This window comes from Poromitra crassiceps (assembly GCF_964638095.1).
Source record: "Poromitra crassiceps genome assembly, chromosome: 2".
Taxonomy (NCBI): Eukaryota; Metazoa; Chordata; class Actinopteri; order Beryciformes; family Melamphaidae; genus Poromitra; species Poromitra crassiceps.
The window spans coordinates 88,081,364-88,107,103 of record NC_139624.1 but is presented as its reverse complement, the minus strand read 5'-3'; the positions used below and the strand labels follow the sequence as shown (position 1 = coordinate 88,107,103).

Below are 25,740 nucleotides of genomic sequence, written 5' to 3'. Positions count from 1 at the left end.
ACATTGGTCTAAGCCTATTGACTTTGAAATGATCAAGTTTTCATGATACTCTGTGGATATTACGAATTAACCTTTATATCAAATATGTATTTCCTTTCCCATGTTCACCACCTTGCGGTCAGGTACCTCTGCTCCCTGGACTGGCCAAATCATTGTCACAGAGGAGGAGCCTGCAGGTAAGAACTCCCACTTCTAATGCTGTTCACCAGCATTTCAATGTAAGGGGCTCCATATGGATCCCCATGTTAAGCTACTGTGTTGAAGGTCTTACTCCTTCATATGTCTCATATGTGGCCCATCAGAGGGTGTGGTTCCTGGTCAGCCCCGTGAGCTGGAGGTGACAGAGGCAACCAAGAACTATGTGGTGCTGAGCTGGAAGCCACCCTGTGAGAAAGGCCTTGAAGGTATCATGTACTATGTGGAAAAGGTAAATTATAACTTCTTAGTTCTTAACATCAACATACTCTTAAAGGAAAAATCCATCCTAAAACACAAGTATTGGCAATGTACCTTGCATTTCTGGGTCCATTTTGTTGTTTTGTTGTTTGTGTATTTTCCTTGACCTGCAGATAACAGAAGTTATGAAGGTAACTATGGTTCTGTGAATTCCTGGATGACTCCCAGTGGCAGTAAACAAAGTGGATATGTCTCCTCATGCTCCACGCAGGTCGAGACATGTGACGTGTACTAGGCCACCTGCGCGTCCCTGCTACAAATAGCACGTGGTAGCCTACTTTTGGCCTCTCAGAATCTTCTTGCCCGGAAGGTTCTGAGTGACCAGTGTGACTGGCAGTCCTGAATTCACAGAACCATCGTTACTATGGTAACTTCTGTTCTGTTTCATTCCTACCTGTCTGCCAGTAGCAGTAAACAAAGTGGACGACTCATACCAGCAGTGTCATGAGGAACAACACTCACCTACCGGTCCGTCGTAGGTGAATAGCCAATGGTAGAATAGCCGATGCCAGTGTGGACCCAGAGGCCACATTAAGGTGATAGAACCTCGAGAACGTGCAAGGCGCTGTCCAGGAAGCCACCACGCAGATCTCCAATAGGGACCCCCCCCCCCCCCCCCCCCCCTCATTGCCACCCAGGATGTGGCCACACCCCTAGTAGAATGACAGACAGCATCAGTGGGGGCAGGTTCACCTGCTACTTCATAAGCCTGTTTGATTGTGTCAATAATCCAGTGGGAGAGCCTCTGTTTAGACAGTGCCTGTCCCTTGTTCTTTTAGCAGACAAACAGCTGCTCTGAGCACCTAAAGCTCTGCGTCGCCTCAATGTACAGCTGTAATGTTCAGACTGGACACAGCGAATTCCCCCTCTCCTCCCGCTGGGACCCTAAAGGGGAAGGATCATCTACCTCCAGCTCTATGGCCTGATTCATGTGGCTGGGAGATAAGACCTTTGGCAGGAAAGACATATTTGGCCACACAGTGTCACCCCAGAGCCATCTGCCTTCAATCAAAGGCACGTCGTAGGGCAGATAGAAAGTGTGCAGAGTTCAGCCACACGCTTGGCTGTTGTAACTGCCAAAAGAAAAGACGTTTTCATTGATATAGTTCTCAAGGTCACCCCTGTCATAGGCTGACAGGGTGACCTATTCAATGTCTGCAGGACCAGTGGCACGTTCCATGCTGCGGCATGCTTTGTGTGTGTGTGTGTGTGTGTGTGTGTGTGTGTGTGTGTGTGTGTGTGTGTGAAGGGGGGGGGGGGGGCTTAGACTCCTGGCACCACGCAGAAACTGTGCCACCCACCCAGTAATGCTCTCGACTGGCCTGCAGTCAATGTGGACATGCTGCCACGTACACCTTCAAGGTGGAGGGAGCCTAGCCAGCATCAAAAAGATACTGCAGGGGGGGCTGCAGGAGTCCGTCGAAAGAACGGATTCCTCACAAGGTGAGTGGCCGTGTTGCTCACAATGGGCAGGGCCCCTCCCCCAGTTGAGTGCTTCCAGAGATCCTGAGGGAAGTCTCTGAGCCAGAGGTTCTCAAATGTTTTTCAGCGAAGGACCCCTTACAAGATAGAAAATATACCGGGGACCCCCTCATTGACTTTTAAATTGATAGGTTTGTTAGATTAGAATGTAATCCATGAACCATTTTAGATTTAAAGCATAAAATATTTTCGTTGAACTATGAAGCTTTTGCACACACACACAAAAAAGTTTTTATTTTTATTTTCCTGAAAACTTTTCGCAGACCCCCTGGCAAAGTGCCACGGACCCCCATTTGAGAACCACAGCTCTGAGCTCTGAGCCATGCTTAAAAAGCGACGCGAATAAACAGCACAAAATTGCGGTGTGAATTTGGACCCACCTGTCAATCACAGCAACAGATGTGTACATGTTGGAAGCGAATTTCTGAAAGAACAACCTACTTGGTCTGAAAAAATGAAAGACGCAATAGCGCTCAGCGAAACTTCGCCGTTGGTATGCACGGTTACATTGACTGATATAGATTCGGAAAATATTCTTGATGTGCAAATTAATCGCATGGGGGGGGGGACGCTCCCGGTGCGGAAGCACCTTAGCCTGTAAGCTCACAGGCTCAGGCATCTGGAATGACCATGAGGATCCTCCCTGGGGCTAAATGCACCTTTGTGGGCTTGAAACATAGAGTTTAAAGCCCTTGTCAACATGACATTATCCCTTTCCTCATCCGAATCCCAGGGGACCACCAGAGGTGGGGAAGGTGGAGGCCCGCACCCACCCATGCTTTAAGCTGTCTTATTTCAGCATGTAAAGCTGCCATGTCTTGGCAAGAGGGAGCCTTCCAGCCTTTGTTCGTGTAGGGCTACTGTGCTCTCAGTGTGGCCTGCCTCTGTGCTTCTCCCGCTGTTTGTGGGAACCAGAGCTTGTATGACAGACTACAGAGGGTGAAAGGCCATCCCCAAATAGATGGCAGCAGTTAATGCATGGGTCGGACAGGGCTTCCCTAAGGTGACCCACACCCAAGCACCTGGGCCACAACTCATGGCCATGCTCAACATGAAATTTAGCTCCACAGGAGGTACGCTCCAGCATCGTCAAATGCAATTAATAGGGGGCCAGGCCAAGAAATCTAGTCACAAAATTATTTGTGACTAGGCCACAGGACGCGAATCAGAACCTCCAGCAGACAACCGCAACTAGACAAACAAGTGGCTAGCCAGTCAGGCTAATCCAGCCTGCTGCTAGCTAGCCTGTTCATCTGAATTGCATGTGTAGCCAGTTAATCCAAGCAAGGACTATGGCTCAGACAGTCAGTGTAGCTGCAATAGAAAAGGAGAGGTAGGATAACTTAACAAGTACCACAGCCTTAGAGGGCAACGAATTGCACTCTGACAAAGGAGTCACAGGCAGGATGTCAAACACCAAACAACAACACAGTGTGCTTACCTCTCCTTGGACCTGCAACAGAACTGAAACACGGAACTACGTCGGGAACAGCGAGAAGATCAAAGAGGCCAGAAGTAGGCTACCACCGGGTGGCCTACATGTCACGTGCATGACTTTGTTTGCATAAGACCTCGATCTGTGCGGAGCTGGAGGAGTAATATATCCACTTATAGTGCCACTGGCCGTCAGGAAGGAATGAAACAGAACTGGCTAATCAAAACTATTACATGCAAAAGTATCTATGATGGATGACTCTTTGACTTTCCTCCTTGTGTTTCAGTGTGTCGCCGGCACAGCCAGCTGGCAGAGGGTGAACACAGAGATCCCAGTCAAGTCTCCCCGCTTTGCTCTGTTTGACCTCGCCGAGGGGAAGTCCTACCACTTCCGTGTCCGTTGCTGCAACTCTGCTGGTGTCGGCGAGCCTTCATCCCCCACTGATGCCATCACCGTTGGCGACAAGCTCGGTGAGAACACACACACAAGTGGGGGCATGGTGGTGCAGTGGTAAGCGCTGTCGCCTCACAGCTAGAAGGTCCTGCGTTCGATTCCCACCTGGGACGCTGTGAGCGCTGAAGGAGTGCGTGCCCGTCCGCATGTCCTCGAGTGCCCGCCGCCCGGTTGGGGTCGTCAAAAAAGGGCCTTTCTGTGTGGAGTTTGCATGTTCTCCCCATGCCCCCTGGGGGTTTCCTTCCTATAGGAACCCCACACCAAAACATGCAATATCCTGGTCGCTGATGTGGTGCCTCCTCTGGTCGTTAGGGGCGCCTGTTCGGAGGGAGGGGAACTCGTTGGAATAGCGTGAACCTCCCACGTGCTTTGTCCTACCGGTGAAGCTTCCCCTGTCAGGTGAAAAGAAGCGGCTGGCTAACTGCCCATGTCTCGGAGGAAGCATGGAGCCAGTTTTGGCTCTCCCCAGATCAGCAGAGGGTGGAGCAGCAACCAGGATAGATAAATTAAAAATTGCACTGACGGGAGATAAAAATGGGATAGAAAATCAGGGGGGGGGGGGGGGGGACACACACACACACACACACAAGTACACATGCACACACACAACACACACACATCTCCACCAGCAGCTCAGCTTTTTGTCTTCCGGGTCCACAGATGTCCCGTCCGCCCCGGGTCGTGTTGTTCCTATTAGAAACACAGACACATCGGTGGTTGTGTCTTGGGACGCGTCCCGCGAGGCCAAAGAGCTGGTGGGATACTACATTGAGTGCAGCATCGTGAACAGCAATGTCTGGGAGCCATGCAACAACAAGCCTGTCAATGCCACCAGGTAAAGAAATACTTAAATCCTTACTGATGGGCCTATTTTACAGACACTATACCCTTTGTATAGGGCTGGGTATTAGTACCATTGAGTTACTCAATAGGTATCGACCAAAATAACCCAATACCAAGTGGTATTGAAACTTCTCCAGTCAAACGATACCTGTATTCGATCCTTTTTGAACACATGCTGTGTTCATGTGTTGTCGGAGTCGGAAAAACAAGATTCCGATTCCGATTCCGAAAATTCATGTGAACGGCCACTCAAGTCGGAACAACTCGGAAACCCTGCGAAAAAATGTCTACACGAGTTGCCGACTTGACGTCATATATGCAGAAACCATAGAGGCAGAAAAATGACGGAGTAAAGTAGATCTATGCTTTGTTGATGGCAAGATATTTTTTATTTTGCTTACATGTAATTTGTAATATGGTATTACCTTTAGTAGCTGTCCCTGTCCATGTAGAGTGGGCTACATTAGTTGGGAAAGTTACCTATTGGCATTAATCCTGATTTGGTTTACACATTTCGATCATTCCGACATCACAAGCACATGAACACACAAACGTTGGAAAAATGACTTGCACGCTCGGAAAATTGGACCATCTGAGGAGCACATGAATGCAGCAACAGATCTAGAAAAAATGCCGATTTCTATGGTTTTAATCGCAGCCAATCACCGCAAGCGTTCTTCAACTTAGTGTGACGTGTGATTGGTGCACTATACATGTAGCAGCAGTTACAACCCATAAAGTCTGCGAAATCAAGCGATTCATATTATTCTATATTTAGAATCAGGCGAGAACATAGAACATTTCACTCAGACCAAAACATTTTTTTTTTTTATATGCTATTTCCATAAGCATTTTACGCAATGTCTATGGGAAAATAAATGGTGGAAGAAATCTCTTGGTGCGCATGCTGAAGCAGGAAGTGACGTCGACTTTGGCTCTCTATACTACATGCTTGTGGCATCTTATAAAAGTAAATGCATAAAATGAGAAAGGATTAGGATCAGAAACAGAAACTGAAAACAGAAGAAAAAAAGCATTATGAAGTACCGTACTCTATTGGTATCAGTATCACTTTACTCATATTGGTACTGGTGTCGTAAATGTTTAAACGATACCCAGACCTACCTGTGACTCAACTTCATTATGACTACAACTAAAAGCTACTATTTAAAATGTTGTGAGTGTGTCATGCTCTCTGTAAGTGCTAAATCCTATCATGTGTGTTCAGGTTTATCTGCCACGGTCTGGTGACAGGACAGAGTTACGTGTTCAGGGTGAAGGCGGTGAACGCTGCAGGGCTCAGCCAGTGCTCCCAGGAGTCTGAGCCTGTGGAGGTGAAGGCTGCTATTGGTGAGTAAGATGGAGGCGTCAGACGTCCCTATTACAGGAAGCTAGGAGTGATATTGAGATAGGATACTGTTTTTATATTCAGGTTTATGGTTTAAATGAAAAATCCATAAAACACTAAAACACTTTATTATTATTTATCAAAAATAATAGATATTGGTGATGAACCTTGCATTTCTGGGTCCACTGTGTTGTTATTGTGTATATTTTTATGCCTCCGCCGGCGATAGCCAGGCCGGCTTGTCCGAACGTCCGTCCGATGTTCGTTAACGCGATATCTGAGGAACGCCTTTACGGAATTTAATCAAATTTGCCTCAAATGTCGACTTCGACTCATGGATGAACTGATTAGATTTTGGTGGTCAAAGGTCAAAGTTCAAGGTCACTGTGACCTCACGAATGCCATTCCCAAGTTCGTTAACACGATATCTCAGGAACGCCTTGACGGATTTTTTTCCAATTTGGCTCAGACATCAATTTGCATGCAAGGATGAACTGATTACATTTTGGTGATCAAAGGTCAAGGTCACTGTGACCTCTCGAACGCCATTTTCAAGTTTGTTAACACGATATCTCCGGACCACCTTGATGGAATTTCTTTGAATTTGCCTCAAACATCCACTTGGACTCAAGGATGAACTGATTAGATTCTGGTGGTCAAAGGTCAAAGTTCAAGGTCACTGTGACCTCACGACCGCTCGTTTCATCCTTGTTAATGCGATATCTCTGGAACGCCATGATGGAATTTCATCAAATTTGCCTCAAACCTCCACTTGGACTCGAGGATGAACTGATTCGATTTTGGTGGTTAAAGGTCAAAGTTCAAGGTCACTGTGACCCCACAAACCTCCATTCCAAGCTCTTTAACGCCATATCTGAGGAACGCCTTGACGAAATTTCTTCCAATTTGGCTCAAACGTCGACTTGAATTCAAGGATGAACTGATTACATTTCGGTGGTCAAAGGTCAAGGTCACTGTGACCTCACGGATGCCATTTTCACGCTCGGTAACGCCATATCTCAGTAACACCTTGACGGAATTTCTTCACATTTGGCTCAAACATCAAAGTCTGGACAGACATGCATGGCGACTGCTCACTTGTTGGTGGAGGCATATATCCGCGGTGCGGGCGTTCTGTTTTTTTTTTTTTTTTTTTTCCTGTCAGTAATGGGTTAAACATGATGTTGAGATATTCCAATTCTCCAGACATATAATTTTGTGTGCAAAGTAAATTACAGTAGGCTGGGAACCTGACAAACCTGCCAGCTAGCTCATTTTCATTCTCTGTGGCAGCTGCAAATGCAATGCAGTGCAATGTGAATTGGTCTGGCGATGCCAGTCTAAAATTACTGTAAGTAATTACAAGTAAATAAGTAAATAACTCCTGGAATGCATTGAACATCACACATTGATGATTAGTGTAATAGTATCAGAGGGTGGACTTCTCCTTAAAGTAAGGCTTAATTTCTGGAAGGATTGAGCTTGTTAGCATGTATCATTATGAAAAAGATGCCAGAATTGTCACCGATTACTGTGTATTTTCTCATACGATGTTGAGTCTTTTGAGACATGTCTTCAACTCTTTACATCATCAGCATCTATACTGTACATCCACGCGTTCTCTTCCATGGTTGCACCATGTCACCCTGTCACGTTATTCTGCACTGTCGTGTGCCCTCCCCCCTCCTCCACACTGTCTAGCCCCACCTGTCTCCTCCCCCCCACCCCCCTGCACACAGCCTGAGGCGGGGTCAGGGTCAGGACTTGTAGACTTCCTCTAATTTGGGTCAGTGCGATCCAACTCAGCGGTCGTTACAAACCAGCCCACCTTGCGTTCCACTGTCATTCGCACACTCCCCTCCCCCCATTTCCCTCACCTATCCTGGGCACGAGACGTGTCGGCAAACCCCGCCTGTTTTTAAAGGTACCCCCCCCCCCCACATGCGCACACCTCCCCCAGCCCACCTGCACCCTTTAATCTGCATTGCGTTTGTCTTTCTCTAACCTTTCATCTCTGAGCTCTAACCTGCCAGTGGTGTTGCTCTGTTCAATATCTCACTCATTTGAATGAATATACTGATATTTATTATGAGTATTGTCTGGAATATATTCATGATCTAATTTGAGTTGAATGAAAGAAGCAGATGCTGTACAACACAGACCCAAAACAGAACAAAGCAACTGTTGTATTTGTCAGAGATGCATGGTCTCCTCTCAATCATTGGCATGCTCTGTTTCCCCTTATGAATCATTCTTAGTAACAATGCCAATGTATTTCTCAGCACAGTTGCTTAAACAAGCACAGTTGCTTAAGGCAGTGGTCCCCAACCACCGGGCCACGGACCGGTACCGGGCCGCAACGCATTTGGTACCGGGCCGCAAGCCGGGTAAAAATAAATAAATAATAATAATAATAATAATAATAATAATAATAATAATAATAATAATAATAATAATAATAATAATAATAATAATAATAATAATAATATTTATGTTTGTAGTTGAAACAAAAACATAAATACTGTAGGCTACATACAGTACAACACAAAAGGCTGTTATTTACCCTTTGTCGCCACCTGGTGAGTAAATATATATGTAACTAAAACCATTAAAATTGACAACCGGTCCGCAACTTTTTTTTCTATGTATCTACCGGTCCTTGGCACAAAAAAGGTTGGGAACCCCTGGCTTAAGGTACAAGCAGCAGTATTGATAGTCTCTCAGGAAATGCATTAATAAATCCAATTGGTACTGTGTTAAATGACAAAGAATCGAATATGTTCAGGCTTGGGAAAGTTCTGGTGTATACAAAAAAAAAACAGAACTTCTATTTTATCTTTTGAGTTTAAATCTTCGAGATGATGAAATCCATTGGCATCATTACCAAATATCAGTGTTTTCTTTCATAAAGGATTGGTACAAACCCTGCCCTTCCATGCTCATTGGCTGTCAGACTTCACAAGTCTGTGCTTTTTCATTGGCTGTCAGACTTCACAAGCCTGTGCTTTTTCATTGGCTGTCAGACTTCACAAGCCTGTGCTTTTTCATTGGCTGTCAGACTTCACAAGCCTGTGCTTTTTCATTGGCTGTCAGACTTCACAAGCCTGTGCTTTTTGCTAATCCCAAATGGCGCCTGCTTCTAGCCTCCTAACACGGATGTCACTTGTTGGTCATCTTGTCTTCATTTTTCACACCCAGTCAGATGAAGACATTTTCCTGAATTTGATTGCAGGTTGATATGCAGAATAATGCTTTCTGTTCTTCTCCTTCTTTCGAGAATTGAGCTGTTTTTTGTGAACGAATGCTCTGCCTGTTCTAAATAAATAAAAAAATGGCTCTTTTGCTTTTCTCTGCTAACTCCTGTAGGGGGCGGTATTCCTCATGGTGTGTTGCTGGAGATGGGGCCGGGGGGTAACGTGGGCCGACTAACCGAGCACAGGCCACGCTGGACGGGCACGCATGAAACTGTCCAGTCCCCCCCTGACACTATGGCAAAACGCAAAGCTCAGGCTGACACTGACCCCGGGGCAGCTAGCTCAGGCCGCTCCGAGCCCGTAACCATGGAGGGTAAAAACAGGGGGGGCAAGAGAGGCAGTGTGACCTGGGCCCCTGTCCTGGCCAAAGACCTGTGCTCAGAGTCTGTGTCAGGCTCAGTTCCTGACTCACTTACTGACATAGTCCCAGACACGGGTGAGCTTAAGGATCAGGCTGTAGTTGCAGCCAGTGAGTCTGTGATTGGGCAAGCATGTAAGTTCTCTGCTAACCGGGAGAGAGAGAGGCCCAGGAGAGACTCGGCAGGTGAGCACTGGACAGAGATACCAACTCCAAATAAAACAAATCAAATACAATGACCATTTTCCCTCCCAATTAGGAGACACATTGTGTTTTGAAAAGACATTCCCTACCCCACCTTTACAAAGTACAGAGGGAAAATGTCCCATGTCATATCAGTTAAGCAAGGTTCTACTTTCACATTCACAGGAAAATGACATAAAATATACAATAAACAGTAGGTGTAGTGCTCTACTGGTAGGCCTGTTTTCCAAAGGTAAGTGACTGTAAAGCACCAGCTAACTGAGGTTTAACTCGACACAGTCACGTCTTCCAGATGTTTTGCTGGCCTCCACTGTCACAAGGCTGCGTCACACACACAAGCTAACACAAGGCCTTACTGCTGGGCCTTTGTGTTGGTCATCCTTCACCTGGCTCCTTAGGACGCACCATCACTTTGGCCGCTCGTGGGCACATTAACACACATAGAAGTACTGTATGACACGGCAGGAGCCAGCCAATCACCTGTCCTTGAAAAGTGGGTCATCCAACCCAACGCAAGAACTGGACACTTGTGACCTGAGACCTTTTTGGTAGCGTACTGTGAACTTCTTATGACGCCTCCCTCCCGGATGCTCTCACCAACCCACTTCCCTTAAATAGCGGAGGATATCAAGTACACGTGACTATTTGTGTATGACAGGCCCATTTGTAACACTATCCTCCCTGGGGAGAGAGCTCTCCCTCACAATCACCTCTTTAGACTGGTCCCAGAAATCACCGTGTCTTATATTCTCATTGCTTTGGATCCTACATAATATACAAGCAATTGTTTTATACTTTATGATTAATGGCTCTTAATAAAACAGCTTAACATAAAAGCCAAAAGGTGCAATTGCAATATTGTCTTATAGCAAGTATTTGGCTACACATTATTGCTGTAAAAGGAAAAGTTTTCAGTAATGGAACATTGAAGCTCAACAGTATCAACAAATGACAGCATACAATAAACTCCCGAAATACAATATTATAGGATTCAGTGATCAAAGTACCACATCATTATAATGCTTCAGTTTCCCATTACTTCATAGTTTCCCTGCTGAGACAGTGTGATGTTAATTTGAGTTCTCTGCTACCTTAGCATCCCCTACACCCCCTCATGGTATCACTGTTTTGGAGTGTGTGCGCGACGCCATGGTGCTGGCATGGAAGCAGCCCACCTTCATCGGTGGTGCCGACATCACCGGCTACTTTGTGGATTACCGTGAGGTTGTTGACGGAGTCCCGGGAAAGTGGCACGAGGCCAACATCAAGTCTGTCAGTGACAGGGCCTACAGAGTGAGTTAACACCCTCTTTAACACACATCTACAATTTCACCCAATTTATCTCTTCACTGTTTAGGATAAAAAAAAAAAAAAATCTTGTCTTGATGCCTGCCTCTGTCCCTGCAGGTGTCTGACCTGAAGGAGAACAGGAAGTACCAGTTCCAGGTGCGAGCTGCCAATATGGCGGGTGTCGGCATCCCTTCGCTGCCCAGTGACACCTTCCTGTGTGAGGAGTGGACCATCGCTGTGCCAGGTGGGGGAATACCAGTGCCTCTTGTCTTTAATGAACTGTAACCTATTGAGAACATGTTTTCATAAGCTACAAGGAAATGTTTAGTATTGTGTAAGAAAACAGGATGAGAGAGTGGCAGTTTGACAGCTTTATTAAACAGGATGAGAGAGTGGCAGTTTAACAGCTTTATTAGTATTGTATAAGAAAACAGGATGAGAGAGTGGCAGTTTAACAGCTTTATTAGTATTGTATAAGAAAACAGGATGAGAGAGTGGCAGTTTAACAGCTTTATTAGTATTGTATAAGAAAACAGGATGAGAGAGTGGCAGTTTAACAGCTTTATTAGTATTGTATAAGAAAACAGAATGAGAGAGTGGCAGTTTAACAGCTTTATTAGTATTGTATAAGAAAACAGGATGAGAGAGTGGCAGTTTAACAGCTTTATTAGTATTGTATAAGAAAACAGGATGAGAGAGTGGCAGTTTAACAGCTTTATTAGTATTGTATAAGAAAACAGGATGAGAGAGTGGCAGTTTAACAGCTTTATTAGTATTGTATAAGAAAACAGAATGAGAGAGTGGCAGTTTAACAGCTTTATTAGTATTTTATAAGAAAACAGGATGAGAGAGTGGCAGTTTAACAGCTTTATTAGTATTGTATAAGAAAACAGGATGAGAGAGTGGCAGTTTAACAGCTTTATTAGTATTGTATAAGAAAACAGGATGAGAGAGTGGCAGTTTAACAGCTTTATTCAATCTGCAGGTTGGGAGCCAAGGAGCTCAAAATCTGCATGATTACAGAGTTTTATAGCATTGAATTTTCATCCATCCATCCGGCGGTAGCCGGCAGTGAACTGAACCCCAAATTTCCCTTTCCCTGGCCACATTAGTCAGCTCTGACTGGGGGATCCCGAGGCCAGCGTGGAGATAGAACCTCTCCACCTAGCCCTCGGTCTGCCCCGTGGTCTCCAGCTGAATGTGCCTGGAACCAGGTGGCATCCTTACCAGATGCCCGAACCACCTTAACAGGCTCCTTTCTACTCAAAGGAGCAGTGGCTCTACTCCGAATTCCTCACAGATGACTGAGCTTCTCACCTTATCCCTTTTCTGTGAAAACCCATTTTGGCCGCTTGTTCTTTCGGTCATGACCCATCCTTCATGACCATAGGTGAGGCTAGGAATGAAGATCAACCGGTAGATTGATTGAATATTCATGATTATGTTAATACAGATAGTCTACAATAAAGGTAAAAAAAGTATTTAAGGCCATATGAACAACCAATGATAATTATAGCACTTTAAGAAGATGTGTAATAAGAGGTGACCCCCTTCTTCTAGAAGACAACAAGTTATTATTTTGTCAGGGCCACTTCGTTAATGTTATTGATGAGATTTAGGCATTTGCGCATACCCAGGCTCACAGTTCTGTATGAAACACACAAGATGTTACTTAATGAGTTTAATCTTATAATGTTGACGCAGATTCAGTATTCCTGAGTTTTGGGTGCCCAAGTACTGCAGCGGTAGATTCCCTTCCTACCAACACAAGGGTCGCAGGTTCGAGCCCCCGTGTTACCTCCGGCTTGGTCAGGCGTCCATACAGGCACAGTTGGCCGTGTCTGTGGGTGGGAAGCCGGATTAAGGGTGTAGTATGTCCTGGTCGCTGCACTAGTGCCTCCTCTGGTCGGTCGGGGGGCCTATTTGGGGTTGAGGGGAACTGCAGGAATAGCATGATCCATACGTCCTGCCGGTGAAACTTCCTTTGCTGTCAGGTGAAAAGAAGCAGCTGGTGACTGCACATGTATCGGAGCAAGCATGCCATGTGCTAGTCTACACAACTCTCCCCAGATGGGCAGAGGCCGTGTGGAGCAACGACCGGGACAGCAGGGGGAATTGGCCGAGCATAATTGTGGAGAAAAAAAGCCAGTTTTTATATCACTTGCGTTTCCGTTGTCTTTCTAACCTTTCTTTCTCTTGCTGATGGACCGCAGGACCTCCTCATGACCTGCATATCACAGAGGTGCGCAGCAGCTCTGTGGTGTTGCTGTGGAAAGCACCTGTGTACCAGGGCCGCGACAAAGTCAATGGCTTCTATATTGACATCAAGGAAGTGGATGCGGTGGAGGAGCTATGGAGAGGAGTCAACGAGAAGGCTACCGACAAGACCTACATCAAGGTCACTGCCGCCGCAAGTCCTCACGCTGAGATGCTGAGAAACACATTTTCCCAATGTGGCGGCAACTGATGTGTGATGGCATTTTCAGTTGTTTTCTTTCTGTTTATTTACAGATTAAGGGCCTGCAGGAGGGAGAGTCGTATGTGTTCCGTGTTCGTGCTCAGAATAAAGCCGGTGTCGGAAGAGCCTCTGTTCCCACGGAGCCAATGCGGGCTATGACTAAATCTGGTGGGGAAAAAGTGCAAGTTTAGATAAATCCATGATCATGATTATGATTATTATTGGTAGTTGTAGTAGGCGTTTTTAATATTGTTGTTCTTATTAATTCTCAATCATGTGTATAGATCCCCAGTGGCTCGCATATTCAAACACTATGGGCCATATCTTACGCCCAAGTGCAAGGGCAAATCTTTGCTAGTTTCTAGCACTAAAATCTCTGCTTTTTTGTATTAACCCAGGGTCAGTACATCAAAGGACGTGTTTCAGCGACCCATTGGTAATTAACAGAAAAAAGGGATATTTTGAGTGCTAGAAACTAGCAAAGATTCGCTCTTGCACTTGCGCGTAAGATATGGCTCTAAGCATTTATTTCAAGCTTTAACACAACCTTCTTTGGGTCTCAGGTACCAAGGAGATAGCGGTGGACGTTGACGACGACGGTGTGATTTCCCTGAACTTCGAGTGCTGTAACGTGACCCCAGACTCCAAATTTGTGTGGTCAAAGAATTACGAGGAAATCACAGACTCATCCCGCATGACTCTAGAGGTCAAGGGGAACAAGTGAGGCGACATTGGTTTGATGAAGTTGACACTATTTTATCAACATGCCGCTGCTCAGCATTCTGACGTTCATGTGCTTTTTCACTGCAGGTCCAAAGCCATTTTCAAAACTCCTGCGGAAGAGGACATTGGAATTTACTCCTGCGCTGTCACTCACACTGGGGGTGTTTCCTCCAGCTACACCTTCTCAGCGGAGGGTAGGTCACGCTGTCTGTTGACAGTTTTCTAGCCTATTTCTTACAATAAAAGGGTCGAGCGAACACACTTTCTCCAACCCACGTAGTTTAATGAAGAACGACAACAAAATTTCAACCATTGGATCTTCGTCAAGGTCAGAAAGTTCTGACCTTGACCAAGATCCAATGTTGGATCAAAAAGTTGTCGTTCTTCATTAACCTATGTGGGTGTTGGAGTAAGTGTGCAGGCTCTACCCTTTTTTCATCGATACATCCTTTGCTGCTATAGCCTTGCACCTGCGTGATGTGCGTATCATGTTTGATGTTAGGCCGCTCCCCCACTTATGGTGCTACAGTATAGTAACGTTAGTCATATCATAGCAAAGAAAAAGGCCTAAACTACATTATTTTTTGTCTATTTTATTCCAATTTGTGTGTCGAGGGTTAATTACGTTATGCAATGAGCTCAAAATGTCTTAAAGATTGTCAATGTAATGTCAATGAAGATCTCCAAAATGAGACTTTTAAGAGGTTTTGAGCTCATGGCGTAATTAACCTTCGAAACACAAATTGGAATAAAATAGACAAAGTAGTTTAAGCCGTTTTCTTTCTTTCTTTTTTTAGATATGATATGGCTAGTGTTACTATAGGATCGGAATTGGGGGAGCGGCCTTGTGTCAAACACTACTGTCTTTATAAAATAATTGATTTAACAATCAATGACAGATTTTTCACAAAATGGATGTATAAACAAAAAAAACAATGACTTCAACTTTTACTTATTGACCTGGTGTTTACTTATTTATTTCTCTTCCTATCTTCTACAGAGTTGAAAAGACTGCTGGAGATCAGTCATGACCACAAATTCCCCAGTGAGTGTCTGCACATTGCACATCACTGCTGTCTTTGGACTGGACTGCTTCTTTGAACTTGCTCTCACTCTTTCACTCCCTCCTCTCACTCTTTCACTCCCTCCTCTCACTCTCACTCTCAGTTATTCCCCTGAAGACGGAGCTGGCTGTGGAGCTGCAGGAGAAAGGCAGAGTTCGCTTCTGGCTGCAGGCAGAGAAGATCTCTGCTAACGCCAAAATCAACTACGTGTTCAATGACAATGCCGTCACTCAGGGAGAGGTCAGTCAGGACAGAAGATCCTAAATCATTTGTACTCATAATGTACTTATCTAAGTAATGTGGGTTTTTTGGGACATAAGATGCGACTGAAGGGGTTATGTGTTGTCTTTGTTTTTGCAGAAATACAAGATGAACTTTGACAAGAACACAGGTGTGATTGAGATGATCATGGAGTCTCTGACTCCAGCAGATGAAGGCACCTTCACCTTCCAGCTGCAGGATGGGAAAGCTAAGAACCAGTCCACCTTGGTGCTGATTGGGGATGGTAAGTTCAGCCCCCCCCCCCCCCCCCGATGCGCGCTGTCACATCATGGTGCCAAGCTCGAGTGGTAACCATAGAGCAGGGGAACTCAACCTTGTGGAATTCAAGGCCCACTTCTGATTGTTAAGACATGTGGCATAGAGAACATTCAAGTGTAATGTTTGTTAAATTGACATGAACATGGCAAACCTGATTAGAGATGGTGAATTATGTTTTCAAATGAATTATAGTTTTCACAGTCATACGGCAAATTAGAGTTACACTAATATATTGATATTCCTCATAGTCATATATGGTCCACTAGCAGGCCCGCTCCAACCCATTACGCAGAGTACGCAGACTGCGTAGGGCATCACGTGACTGAGGGCACCAAAAAAAAAAAAAAAAAAAAAAAAAAAAAAAAAAAAAAATTTTTTTTTGGTGCCCTCAGTCAGGCCACTCACTGAACAGCAGGCCAGGCGCCGCCTACTGGTTTACTAGTGGTTTTATTACTTTATTCAGGGTGCATCTCATTGTAAAATTGGACTCGGCCCAAATTGGGCTTCAAACGGCCCAAATTGGGCTTCAAGCGGCCCAAATCTGGCTTCAACCGGCCCAAATCTGGCTTCAACTGGCCCAAATCTGGCTTCAACTGGCCCAAATCGGGCTTCAGATGGTCCAAATCTGGCTTCAAACAGCCCAAATTGGGCTTCAAACAGCCCAAATTTTTCGCCGCCGCCCTTCGGACGCCGGCACGCACGTCGGCCTGTATCGGCCTGGCCTGCTTGGTATCTAATGCCCGGCCTGAATTATGATCCCAGTCCGCCCCTGCTTGCATGTACAGTTTAACAATCACTTGTTTGCTGACATGTACAGTAATTCTAACAATTGTTTGTTTCCCACATGTAATGAAATGTGAGATACACTAGTATCGTTCATAATTAATGATTTTGCAGTCTTTCGTTTGACAGTTATTGAAAGTTTTACGGGGGGGGGGGGGGGCACCACAGAACAATTACGCTTAGGGCACCCAAATGGCCAGGATCGGCCCTGTCCACTAGTCACAAGATATCAGCAATTGGTAGCTTTGATAGAAAAACACTGCTATCATATCAGCCTTCAAATATCCACCTTGGTCAAACCCTATGGCTAATAGCAATTTAGAACTCGCAGGACATCTGAGCTATTGGTGAACACTAGAGGGCAATAAAAGCATTGTAGCCACTTTGCAATAGAGCAGTGTTTCCCAAACTATGGGTTGGGACCCAATTTGTGTCACGGACCCGTGGGGGATGGGTCACCAAACTGGTCGTCATGGCAACTCATTACCGTATGTTTTTTGTGAGTTTGCGTCCCAGGGAGACACAGAATTTATCTTTTGGGTCCCAAGATGAAAACGTTTGGCAACCCCTGAAATAGAGTATTCATTACAATTTCAAGTTACCAAATCATTTTATTGTAGCAAAGTATTACAGAGTTCAATTCCATCCATCACAGCTGAACATTTGCACTTGTATTTTTTCATCTGCAGTGTTCAAGGAGCTGCAGAAGGAATCAGAGTTCCAGAGGAAAGAATGGTTCAGAAAGCAAGGTACTGCACTCTGGCATTTGTTGCCCTTACTCTGAGTTAAGTTCTATTATATATTTTGATATTTTAAAGTACTGAGCTCTTCATGACTGCCATGTTTGTTACAGGACCTCACTTTGTTGAGTACTTGAGTTACGAGGTGACCCCAGAGTGCTGCGTTATTCTGAAATGCAAGGTGAGACTGAGTCGTAACTTGATGTTTCATGCTGTGACGAAATACTACATTTATGTCTTATAATTCTGTAATGCACCTTCAGCAACATTACCCTCTGCTCTATTGCTTTTCTTAAGGTTGGCAACATTAAGAAGGAGACTGTTGCACTGTGGTACAAAGATGGACGGGAGATCAAGGCAGATGAGAAACTCACCTTCACAGAGGGAGTGCTGAAGCTGGAGATTGCTCAGGTAAGAGGATGAGGGAGAGCCAGGGTGACCTGTGTGAATTTATGTATATACTTGTATATTTCTGTATTGTATAATTGTCACTGTGAATTCATGTGCATATATTACTGTAAACTGTGGTGTCATTACACGTCTCTGTTCATCTTCCTGTCCCAAAAATATATGGGTTCTTCACATATCATGGGCGTTTCTCCCCTGACTCTTTGGTCCACACAAGATACGTTGTTGGTGTGAGTTCAAGTGGAAAATGACAAATGAGGAGTGGAAAATGGAGTGAAAATGACTTTAAGGAGTTGTTAAAACGTTTATATTTTCCTCATTTCCCCAGCGACTCCAAAGAGTTTTTTCCTGCTTCTTTACAACAATGGATGCTTTAATATCATTAACAAAATGTATTTCTTTTTAAATAATTTTAACTTATCATAATAGAGGCCCATTCACACTTAGAACTATAACTATAAAGATAACTATAATTTCATTTAATTTCTTTATAATTATTTAAATATTTGTATGGTTATAGTTATATAGTAATAGTTTTTTTTTTTTTCAATATTGTATTTTCACCAGCCGGGCAAGCCATCCGTCACCCCCAACCTCAGTCACCTGTCATTCTCAAAGTAGGCCAGAAACGGGTCCCAGATAGTTCCTCCCAAGCGAGTTGGTTCTCAGGGACCTGAGTCTCTCCATCTGTATAACAGAAATCATGTCCATCAGCCATACCCGAAAAGAGGGTGGAGAGGAGGACTTCCACTCCTTCAGAATGAGTCTCTTGGCGACAGTGGTCCCCAGTGTCTCAGACTGTTGCACAGCTGTAGGGAAGTTCAGTGAGGACTCCGAGCAGCCGAAGATGGCGAGTTCTGCCTCCGGTTGTAGGGTTGTCTTGTAGGCCTTAGAGTACCAATCAAATATTTTGGCCCAGAATCCCGATAATGAAGGGCAGAACCAGAAGGCATGAGATAGTGTGCCCTCTGACACCTGACACCTGTCAAATAGTGGCGAGACAGAAGGGTATATCTTGTGTAATTTATGCTTGGAGTAGTGGAGACGGTGAGCAACTTTAGATTGAATCAGCTGGTGTCTGCTATTAACTGAGCAGAGTTGTGCCACTGACAGACTCCTTTCCCATATAATGTCAGATACCGGTAAATCAATACCAAGTTCCCCCTGCCGTGCTTCTCTAATTCTGTTATAGTAATAGTTCTAAGTGTGAATGGGCCATAAGACTTAACAATGCCATATACTACACATAATTAAATCAATTCACACCTGATTTTTCACCACCCTAAACACTATCTGTCTGTAACTCTTCTGTTGTCCTCTTCTGTTTTAATCTCTTCTCTCAAGTATCATCTCTTTCCCATTCTGTATCTCAAAGTCACTGTCATCCCACTGTATTGTCCCTAACTGTGTGTGTCCAAGTGGCGTAGTGTGACACGCTTGCCTACCAGGCGTAGCATATAAACATGTCACATATGTCCCATTTCAGCGCCACTCCCCTGCAGCCGCTGGCGCAGATGGAGCAGAAAAAGCAGACGACCTAAGCCTGAGAAGACTTGTTAAAGTTGGGATCAGTTATCTTTTGTGGGCCAGTGGCCATATTTCTGGTTTTGCCGTTTTTGCCTGAGAATGCTTTTATTTGTCTGTCTGTTTTGGCTTTTTTGCTTTCGTGTCATATATGTGTGTGTCCTGCAGCACCCATAGCAGGAGAGAAAAGCTTGCCTTTTCCGTTGAATACAAATCATATTCCTTTGCTAAATGGCAGTAATGTGTGGTGGTGGTTGTGACTGTGTGTAATGTTACTCTCTCCTCTACTAGATTTCCAAGAAAGATGCCGGTGTGTATGAGATGGTTTTGAAGGATGAGAGGGGAAAGGACACTTCCAAGTTGAATTTGACAGATCAAGGTAAGCTTGCACAGACAACCACACACACACACACACACACACACACACACACACACACACACACACACACACACACACACAGACACACACACACACACACACACACACACACACATATATATATATATATATATATATATATACACCGTATATATGTGTATACCGTGTGTGTGTGTGTGTGTGTGTGTGTGTGTGTGTGTGTGTGTGTGTATATATATATATATATATATATACACACACACACACACACACACATGTTATATTATATTATATTATATTATATTATATTATATTATATTATATTATACCAATGATCACATTTGGCTCTTTTTCAGGTTTCAAAGACTTGATGAATGAAGTCTTCAGTGTTATCGGTAAGAATAAAAATTCTGATTGTGTTGATTCTTCTTGATTGACTCTCTTATGCAAAGTGAATTTGAATCGGCTCTCTCTGGTTTATTCCAGCCAATTCCTCAACTGCACTGAAGATCACAAGCACAGAAGAAGGCATCCGACTCTACACATTTGTCAGCTACTATAACGAGTTACTCCAAGTGACCTGGCACTACAAGTGTGTTCTCTGTACATTAATATGTTTGTGTGCGTACCGTGTGGGGAAATGAACTAGTTACATCAATTCTTATTGTATTTGAGTAGATTTCTTTTTTAAGTAATGCTCCAGCTTTTGACATCAATTGGGTACTTTTACTTATACTTTTACTTCACTTTTACTGAGTATTAAGTTTTATTTTTAGGTGTGAAAGTAGTGAAAATGAGTTTGGCATTTACACTAATTCTGGGCCTCCTTTTATTTTGAGCAGGATTGAACTGAAGTAGCACTACTTTCACTTGAGTGAGATAGTCCAGCACTCCTTCCACATGTGGTCCTCCCACATGTAGCAGGAGCAGGCCAAGATATTATGTTTCCATGTGACAGAGCTATTTGTATTGTCTTTCTGACAGGGATTCAGCCATTGCCTTCTCTGACCGTATAAAGAGTGGAGTGGTGGGAGAGCAGCTGTGGCTGCAGATCAAGGAGCCCACAGCCAAAGACATGGGCAAATACGGCATTGAGTTCAACGATGGAAAGGGAGGTCTGCGCAGGACTGTTGAGTTGGCTGGTCAAGGTGAGACCGCCAACGTGTTTGAAACGCCTCACTCGGCTACAACGACTGCATACTTTTGGCTGAATACTTATACATTTAGACCTATTTATAATCTGGAACCCAGTGACATAAAAGCGCCTTTCACACATGCAGCCTATCCATGAAATGTCCAGGGACATTTCCTGCATGAGGCCATGTGTGAATGGGAGCAAGGATCGATAGCCAGGGAAATTCTTTCCCACAAGACCTAGTAACATTTCAGGGAAAATCCCTGCGCCGCTTGGGTGTAAATGAAAGCAGTAACATTGCAGGGAAGGCCAGTCCTGACACCTCTCCACAGCTGCCCCTTGACTGTCCTTTGCCCCATCTATTCCAGGATTGCCATGGCATGCGTGAAAAGGTGTAAGACAGAAATGTTCCTGAATGTAGCTGCATGTGTGAATAGTGAAAATCATGAGTGGTCCCTGAAAGGTTATCCCAGTAATTTAGAGGGAACTATGTGTGAAAGAGGCTATATATCTCCATCTGTACGTTTCTGCTTGTTATTTTGTTTCTATTAGCTTCCTCTCAATGCATCAGGTTCTGTACACATCCTGTAGAGATTATGGACCTACATCTTAGATATTTCTATTTTTATCTTGTCTACGCTGTTTTATATGTGTATACTTATATACCACTTCCTTTATATTCTAACTCAAAGAGACTTGATTCCATAACTGTATGCTTTTAAATGTTGCATACTCTACGTCTAAATAACCTTGTGTTGTTTATGATTAATGTAACCGATTTGTGACTTATTTGACCAGTAAAACTAACTCTTGACCAGTAAAACTAACTCAGATTCTTACAACTTGTTTTTGTTTTGCAGCATTTGATGATGCATTTGCAGAATTCCAGAGACTCAAGTAAGTTACTTTTTACTGGATGACTTTTACATTTTCCCAGGTCGCCATTGTAAATACGAATTTGTTCTTAATGACTTGCCTGGTTGGATAAAGGTTAAATTAAAATAAATGCAAATTTTAAAAAGATTAAATAATAATTAAATAATATTATTAGCTTTCTGTTGCCATAACCAAAGCATTCACAACAACCTAATCTCATACATTTTAAATATGTCAGTGTTCCACATCAGTTCATTGTATTACTGTTACAAACAGTATTTTCCTCTAAGCATTCATACAGACATCTCTTCCCTGGTGGCTCAGCGGTTATATGTTGCCTCACAGCAAGAAGGTCCTGTGTTCGAACCCTGGCCCTTCCTATGCCCTTCGTTAACAATAGAGAGGCAAAGTGACCACCTACTTCCTGCTTCAGCACTGTACTAGAGATTTTCATCCGCCATTTATTTTCCCATAGACATTTCGTAAAATGCTTATAAAAATAGTTTTACTTCGTCAAACCAAACGGTTCAGCTATTTAGAATTGGGAGAGACCATAGAACATTTCACTCTGACCAAAACTTAAAAAAACAACACAGAAAAAATATTTTCTTTAAATCAGCGATTTTTTAACATTTTGGTCCAAGTGGAATGTTACGTGGTCTCTCCCGTTTCTAAATATATCTGAACCGTTTGGTTTGACGAAGTAAAACTATTTTTTATAAGCATTTTAAGGAAATGTCTATGGGAAAATAAATGGTGGATGAAAATCTCTGGTACAGTGCTGAAGCAGGAAGTGATGTTCCACTTTGGCTCTCTATACCGCCCCCATCTGCCAATGTCAGGTTTAAGTGTTCATGTGGGTTTCCTCCCACCATCAAAGACATGTACTGCATGTTAGGGTTAATACACCTGTCAGTGCCCCTGGCCAAGGCACTGGCAATCGAACTGGAGTTGTGTCCCTGGGCGCTGCACTGCGGCTGCCCACTGCTCCTAGTTCTAGGAAGGTTCCTAGTAGAGGATGGGTCAAATGCAGAGGATGAATTTCCCCATGGGGACGGAAAGTCTAACATAACTCACATATGAGGAAGTAGGAATGCAGAGTAAGCCTTACATTTAACCTCAGACTCTCAGCACTTTTAATCTAACCTTGTTGTTCCCTCTTTTTCCCTCATCAGAGCCGCTGCTATTGCAGAGAGAAGTAAGTAAGATTGTGTTTACTTCTAGTGGCTCAGTTTTTTGTGTTTGGCACTTCTGGTCTAAGTTATTTCCTGTCTTTGAATGGTGTAGATACAACAGGAAGACCAGTCCTTATACTGTACTCAATCAAAAAACTAAAATGTGGGTGTCCATGTAGTGTAGCGGTAGATTCCCTGCCTACCAACACGAGGGTCGCAGGTTCCCATGCTCGTGTTACCTCCGGCACGAGGACTAGTGTCTGCAGGTGGGAAGCCGGATTGAGGGTATTTGTCCTGGTCGCTGCACTAGCGCCTCCTCTGGTCTGGCCTGTTTGGGGGAAAGGGAACTGGTGGGAATAGCGTGATCCTCCCACGTGTTACGTCCTGCCGGTGAAGCTCCTGCTGTCAGGTGAAAAGAAGCGGCTGGCAAGTGCACATGTCTCAGAGGAAGCATGATGCTAGTCTACCGCTTTCCCCAGATCGGCAGAGGGTGGAGCAGCGATTGGGGCAGCAGGGGGAAATTGGCCAAGTACAATTGGGGAGAACATGGGGGGGAAATCAGAAAAATAATTACTGTAGCAGTAAGGCTTTTAATCGATCATTATAAGAGATCGTATCAGAATCAGACATTGGCTTCCAGTTGATTATATAATCTCCTCTTCTTCTTTTTATCGATTAGGCCTACTCTAAAAGCAATAAATAGCTTAGCCCAAGTTTATATAGTGGAGCTTTTATCTCCCTATGTACAAATCTGTGGTCTTAGAGCTGCAGACAAAGATCTTTTCACTGTTCCCAAGAATAAAAGGTGATCAAAACCTGTATCTTCTTTTAAGACACAAAAAACTGAAAACTCATTTTTATAGACTTGTTTTTCTAACATGAGGATTTTGTAATTTTGTTGATCTGTTTGATATGAAGTCCAAATTGGTCTTTCTCTCTTTGTTGTTACTTTTTTCTTTCTGCCCTGTTTGCATTTGCTGTATTTATTTTTGCTGCTATTTTATTCTATGCAAAGCACTTCATAACTTTCTTTCCAAAAGTGCTGAACAAATATAGTTTATTATTTATTGCTATTATTATAGTTGCTGCTGTTTCTTTCAGACCGTGCTCGAGTAGCAGGGGGCCTGCCTGATGTGGTCACCATCCAGCAGGGCAAGGTACACTGTTTTAGCATTAGATTATCTTTAGATTAGGGACCTTATGTTTATTTCTGAGACATAGATCTTTATAGAAACGTCATTATGAAGATTTATTTTAGCTAATATCACAATTAATTTCTCTGTCCCAAGATACGTATTGTCACATTTTTGTTTTGCAATATATTGAATTCCAATATATCACCCCATCCCTAATTATTGTTGCGTGTTTTCCTCTCCTCAGGCCCTCAATCTCACCTGTAACATTTCGGGCGACCCAGTGCCAGAAGTCACCTGGCTGAAGAACGACAGGGAGATGGTGTCCGACGACCACTTCATCCTGCAGTTCGCATCGGGCAAGTTTGCCAGCTTCACCATCACCACCGTGAATGCGTCGGACTCTGGCAAGTACAGCATCCTGGTGAAGAACAAGTACGGCACAGAGAGCGGGGACTTCACCGTAAGTGTCTTCCAAGACGAGGCCAGCAAGAAAAAAGAGGAGGTGCCAGTGGCAAAGAAAAAGTAAAAGCGGTCCAAATCTTGACGTAAATACTATGTATAAAATTAAAAGCAAACAAACATTGGAAGCGAAACAAAAGAAAACAGAAAAAGTCTTGAGGATGTGTTAGATGTTTTGTGTAGAATATACACTAACTGTAGTGGTGCTATACAATCTGAACATGAACGGTTTAGAGAAAATCCAAAGTGTAAAGTTGTAACTTCAAAAACACAAAAGAAAATGTATGTACACACCATTGGTCCAATAATATCAAAATCCCCTGTTAGCTGAAAGTAATGAGGTATTTGAAACATTATGCCCACCCAAAACTGTTATTAATGCAATTTTTTTACTTTTTTGTTTATGTGAAGTTCAAATGTGGCATGGAGAGTTTGAACTGAAACATTAATTGCCCCAAGAAAGCACAAGGTAATAGTGTAGGTCATCCTGTGTTGATAGGAAGAGAAACTAATACGTCCAGGGAGAGAAATACATTGGGTATTACTGTAATGTGCCATTTGAATGGATTCTACTTACTGTTTATTGATTGTTCCATTCTCTTCACAATAACTTTGAATGTAGTGATTATAATGTCACCTCCATTGTCTGTTTGTGTTCTGTCGTTATTATAGATGTTGGTCACCATCACTGTTATGTTATTTACCATTGTTATGACGTCCCTTTCACTGTCATTCATTAATGATTATGCTGTCACATTCACTCTAATTTAAGTGGTGATTATCATGTCACACCCCCTGCAATTTATTTATGATTTTGAGATCACTGTTAATACCAGTCAGTAGATTACTGCATCACTTCCTTTCTTGATAAGACTAATAAAAAAGAGCATGTACTCCCCCACCTCCTCCTCTTGAGTTGTTTCACTTTGTTTTGAACCCTCTGCCCTTCACTCCTGTATACTATTCACTCTCGTTTCAGTGTCTCTTCCCTTTTTCACTCAGTCATTTCTGTAGCCTGGACTGCCGAAGACCAATCATCAGCATGGAGACGTCCCCTCTACTGTAATCTGACCCCGATCCAAATATTTGTTTGATTACAATTAAGGTGTGCTTGATTTATGATGTTGCTCTGGAAGTAAATAAAAAATAAACAAACCAAAAGAACGTCGTTGACATTTAGGCCTACCACAAGATGAACACAATTGAATAACAGAGCAAACTAAATCTAGCTTACCTAA

General features: G+C 43.6%; 1 protein-coding gene across 1 annotated transcript in view; it reads left to right on the top strand.

The window, feature by feature from the left end:
- Nucleotides 1–25,077, top strand: part of myom1b (myomesin 1b) — a gene marked incomplete at its 5' end in the record, with an annotated part of 43,213 nt that extends 18,136 nt beyond the window's left edge. Inside the window, 27 exons of the mRNA XM_083653577.1 lie at nucleotides 123–176; nucleotides 303–427; nucleotides 3,660–3,843; nucleotides 4,487–4,661; nucleotides 5,898–6,019; nucleotides 9,384–9,815; nucleotides 10,930–11,126; nucleotides 11,241–11,367; nucleotides 13,337–13,521; nucleotides 13,635–13,749; nucleotides 14,145–14,301; nucleotides 14,392–14,498; nucleotides 15,305–15,349; nucleotides 15,472–15,608; nucleotides 15,729–15,873; nucleotides 17,381–17,440; nucleotides 17,545–17,612; nucleotides 17,729–17,842; nucleotides 19,326–19,400; nucleotides 19,655–19,742; nucleotides 20,078–20,116; nucleotides 20,208–20,313; nucleotides 20,706–20,869; nucleotides 21,717–21,753; nucleotides 22,908–22,930; nucleotides 24,009–24,064; nucleotides 24,288–25,077. Of these exons, the coding sequence (XP_083509703.1) occupies nucleotides 123–176; nucleotides 303–427; nucleotides 3,660–3,843; nucleotides 4,487–4,661; nucleotides 5,898–6,019; nucleotides 9,384–9,815; nucleotides 10,930–11,126; nucleotides 11,241–11,367; nucleotides 13,337–13,521; nucleotides 13,635–13,749; nucleotides 14,145–14,301; nucleotides 14,392–14,498; nucleotides 15,305–15,349; nucleotides 15,472–15,608; nucleotides 15,729–15,873; nucleotides 17,381–17,440; nucleotides 17,545–17,612; nucleotides 17,729–17,842; nucleotides 19,326–19,400; nucleotides 19,655–19,742; nucleotides 20,078–20,116; nucleotides 20,208–20,313; nucleotides 20,706–20,869; nucleotides 21,717–21,753; nucleotides 22,908–22,930; nucleotides 24,009–24,064; nucleotides 24,288–24,569 (3,419 nt within the window). The 3' untranslated portion in view covers nucleotides 24,570–25,077. The remainder of the gene's footprint in view (nucleotides 1–122; nucleotides 177–302; nucleotides 428–3,659; nucleotides 3,844–4,486; nucleotides 4,662–5,897; nucleotides 6,020–9,383; nucleotides 9,816–10,929; nucleotides 11,127–11,240; nucleotides 11,368–13,336; nucleotides 13,522–13,634; nucleotides 13,750–14,144; nucleotides 14,302–14,391; nucleotides 14,499–15,304; nucleotides 15,350–15,471; nucleotides 15,609–15,728; nucleotides 15,874–17,380; nucleotides 17,441–17,544; nucleotides 17,613–17,728; nucleotides 17,843–19,325; nucleotides 19,401–19,654; nucleotides 19,743–20,077; nucleotides 20,117–20,207; nucleotides 20,314–20,705; nucleotides 20,870–21,716; nucleotides 21,754–22,907; nucleotides 22,931–24,008; nucleotides 24,065–24,287) is intronic.
- Nucleotides 25,078–25,740: the final 663 nt, after the last annotated feature.